The following is a 2,581-nucleotide window of genomic DNA, read 5'->3' on the forward strand; positions in this document are numbered from 1 at the left end:
TTTCTTCATAAATTGACATCCGTCGTGTAAACTTCATGATTATCCAATGAAAAGCGACGTTAGAAACGTGCAATATTATACTTATAAACATAAAGACATCTATTCATCCACTATTAATTAATTTATTTTACTCTCAGATAAAAAATATATATTTCTGAAAGTTAAATGTAGAATCTAAATTTTTTTCCACAAACAAGATCAATATTGACGTTACAGTTTAAGCACATAATTTTGACTAATAGTTGTCTGCGATCTCGAAATCAAATCATTTTACAATATCAAGTTAAATGTAAAATATATCAAAAGTCGGTATAAAGTAAATCAATAGACAGTAGTGTATAAAGTAAATCAATAGACAGTATAAAGTTAATCAATTGACAGTAGTGTATAAAGTAAATCAATAGACAGTAGTGTATACAGTAAATCAATAGACAGTATAAAGTTAATCAATTGACAGTGTTAAGTTAATCATTAAACAGTTAGTCTGTATAAAGTAATCAATAGACAGTATAAAGTTAATTAATAGACAGTATTAAGTAAATCAATAGACAGTATAATGTAAATCAATAGACAGTATAGACAGTAAAATGTTAATCAATAGACATAAACCAATAGTAAATCAAACGACAGTATAAAGTATGAAATTCGAAGAGATATCAAACGTCCTGACAAGAAACATTGTGTTCTAACTTCTGTGTTTTTGTTTTTATTTTTCCAATTCAATGACAGTGATCACTGTGAAAATAATCACTATTCAGCAACGTGATTGAGACATCACAGTCTAACACTTTCCGTGCATTCATTGTTATTAGATAAATAAGCTCGCTCTATTGAAGGGTTTAGGTTAACTACATCATCGGTATGGCTGCCAACACTCTTTGACGTAGAAGTAGAAGAAGATCTGCTTCTAACGGATGCTATAGTAGATGTTGTCCCCCGTCTTCGTGGTGTAAAACCACTGCCTCCGAATAAGCCCGACTCTCCGACAGGCCGACATAGAATTAGGGCTTTCAGTTCTGCGCGATACTTCGAACCACTTACAATATATAGCACGAAGTTAAAAGCCGAGTTGATATAACCGAGCAAGTTTGTGATCGCCTCCACCAGCTTGTAGACTTCCCTCAGTCTAAAATACTCATAGATGTCAATGCACTGCAACTCTGTGATCGATTCCAGCCAGTAAGGTCTATAGATATAAAAGATCGAAACTGGAGTGAGGCATATAAAAAACACTACGCTTAAAAGTATGAGCATAATAGTCACTGTCCTGGTGTCCCTGCTACTTGTTTTATGACTTCCGGTCTTGTCTATACTGATGTTCCGCCTGATTTCGTGTGTTTTACGCAGTTTATAGATAATTGTTACATTTGCCAGAAGCAATATACAAAATGGTATCACAAAAACAACTATAAAGTCAATCCAAGAATACGTTTTTGACCAGAATGTATTGTAGCCTTCATATAGCGGCTCACAAAATCCTCTGTTCCTAAAAATCAGTAGATCAGAACGTCCATATCCGTACAAAATATGCGTGTTTCCTCCGAATATGACAAAGGAGAGAATAATCACCATGATCACAGAAGACCGTGGAGTGCAACCGAGCCTCACTCTGTGCGGCCACACAACGCATATAAAACGCTCAACAGTCACAGCAACAAGGACCCAAGACGAGAGTTGGAGACTCGAGTACGTAAGATATACCGAAAACTTGCATCCTATTTCACTTATGTGTCTAACGTCCTCATCCCACATTGCTAAAATCCAATGTCGTAACGGGGCATTTAGTAAAAACAAGGTATCCGAAATTGTCAATGTTAATAGAAACACCGCTGTGGATGACAGTTTTCTTCCATGCCGCAGTAAAATTATTAAAGTCAGTATATTACCAATAAGTCCGACTGAAATAATGATTGGTGGTACTATTTTCCATAATCTTTCGGCAGCAATGAGGGTCGCTCCAGGCGGAGGAGGACCGGTGAAGCCTGGTGGTGGCATACAAGGTGGTCCTTGCGGCTGTCTCATATGTTGTCCTTGTTCTGTATCGGACATCCCACTTCGCGTCGTGTTAGAAAACATTCTGAACGTTCAATATATTTCTATTAAACAACTCACGACTTTAGAAAATATACATATCTACCTTGAACACTGTTTGCAAACATAAAGGATGTGTGATATATATGAAACTAAAGGAGACATAATCAGTTACATCTTTTGATACCTTTTAAGATGTTTTTTTTTTCGCTATAAAGTATATCATTTTATGCCCGAATACTGTTGCCATAGTTGAGTTATCTGCGTCATTTCACACGTTACTTCAATAAGATTAGGTTGATAGCCAGATATATATTGACTAAAATATAATTTAGAAATATTTCAACCGGATATAGACACATGTCTCATATTATTATTACAAATTATTTCAACTTCGGTATTCTTTTTCAAAATCTGTACTTTTTTCCCAAATACATGGCACCTAGATATAGTTCTAAATTATATAAAGCTTAATATCAAGGTTTCGTCACACCTCATTTTAAATTCAAAGGTAATGCAATATCCGTAACGTACATTGTGTTTATATAGA

General features: G+C 34.9%; 1 protein-coding gene across 1 annotated transcript; it reads right to left on the bottom strand.

Moving 5' to 3' along the window:
* Positions 1-391: 391 nt before the first annotated feature.
* Positions 392-2,321, bottom strand: LOC132744099 (lysophosphatidic acid receptor 6-like). The gene has a single exon (XM_060732714.1). The coding sequence runs from the start codon at positions 2,074-2,076 to the stop codon at positions 775-777; it is 1,302 nt and encodes a 433-aa protein (XP_060588697.1). The 5' UTR covers positions 2,077-2,321; the 3' UTR covers positions 392-774.
* Between the last annotated feature and the right edge of the window lie 260 nt (positions 2,322-2,581).

The sequence above is a fragment of the Ruditapes philippinarum genome, unplaced genomic scaffold (assembly GCF_026571515.1).
Source record: "Ruditapes philippinarum isolate M1 unplaced genomic scaffold, ASM2657151v2 ctg307_1_1_1_1, whole genome shotgun sequence".
NCBI classification, from domain to species: domain Eukaryota; kingdom Metazoa; phylum Mollusca; class Bivalvia; order Venerida; family Veneridae; genus Ruditapes; species Ruditapes philippinarum.

Excerpts from the sequence above, each read along its gene's own strand:
- LOC132744099 (XM_060732714.1), bottom strand. The coding sequence starts at position 2,076 with ATGTTTTCTAACACGACGCGAAGTGGGATGTCCGATACAGAACAAGGA.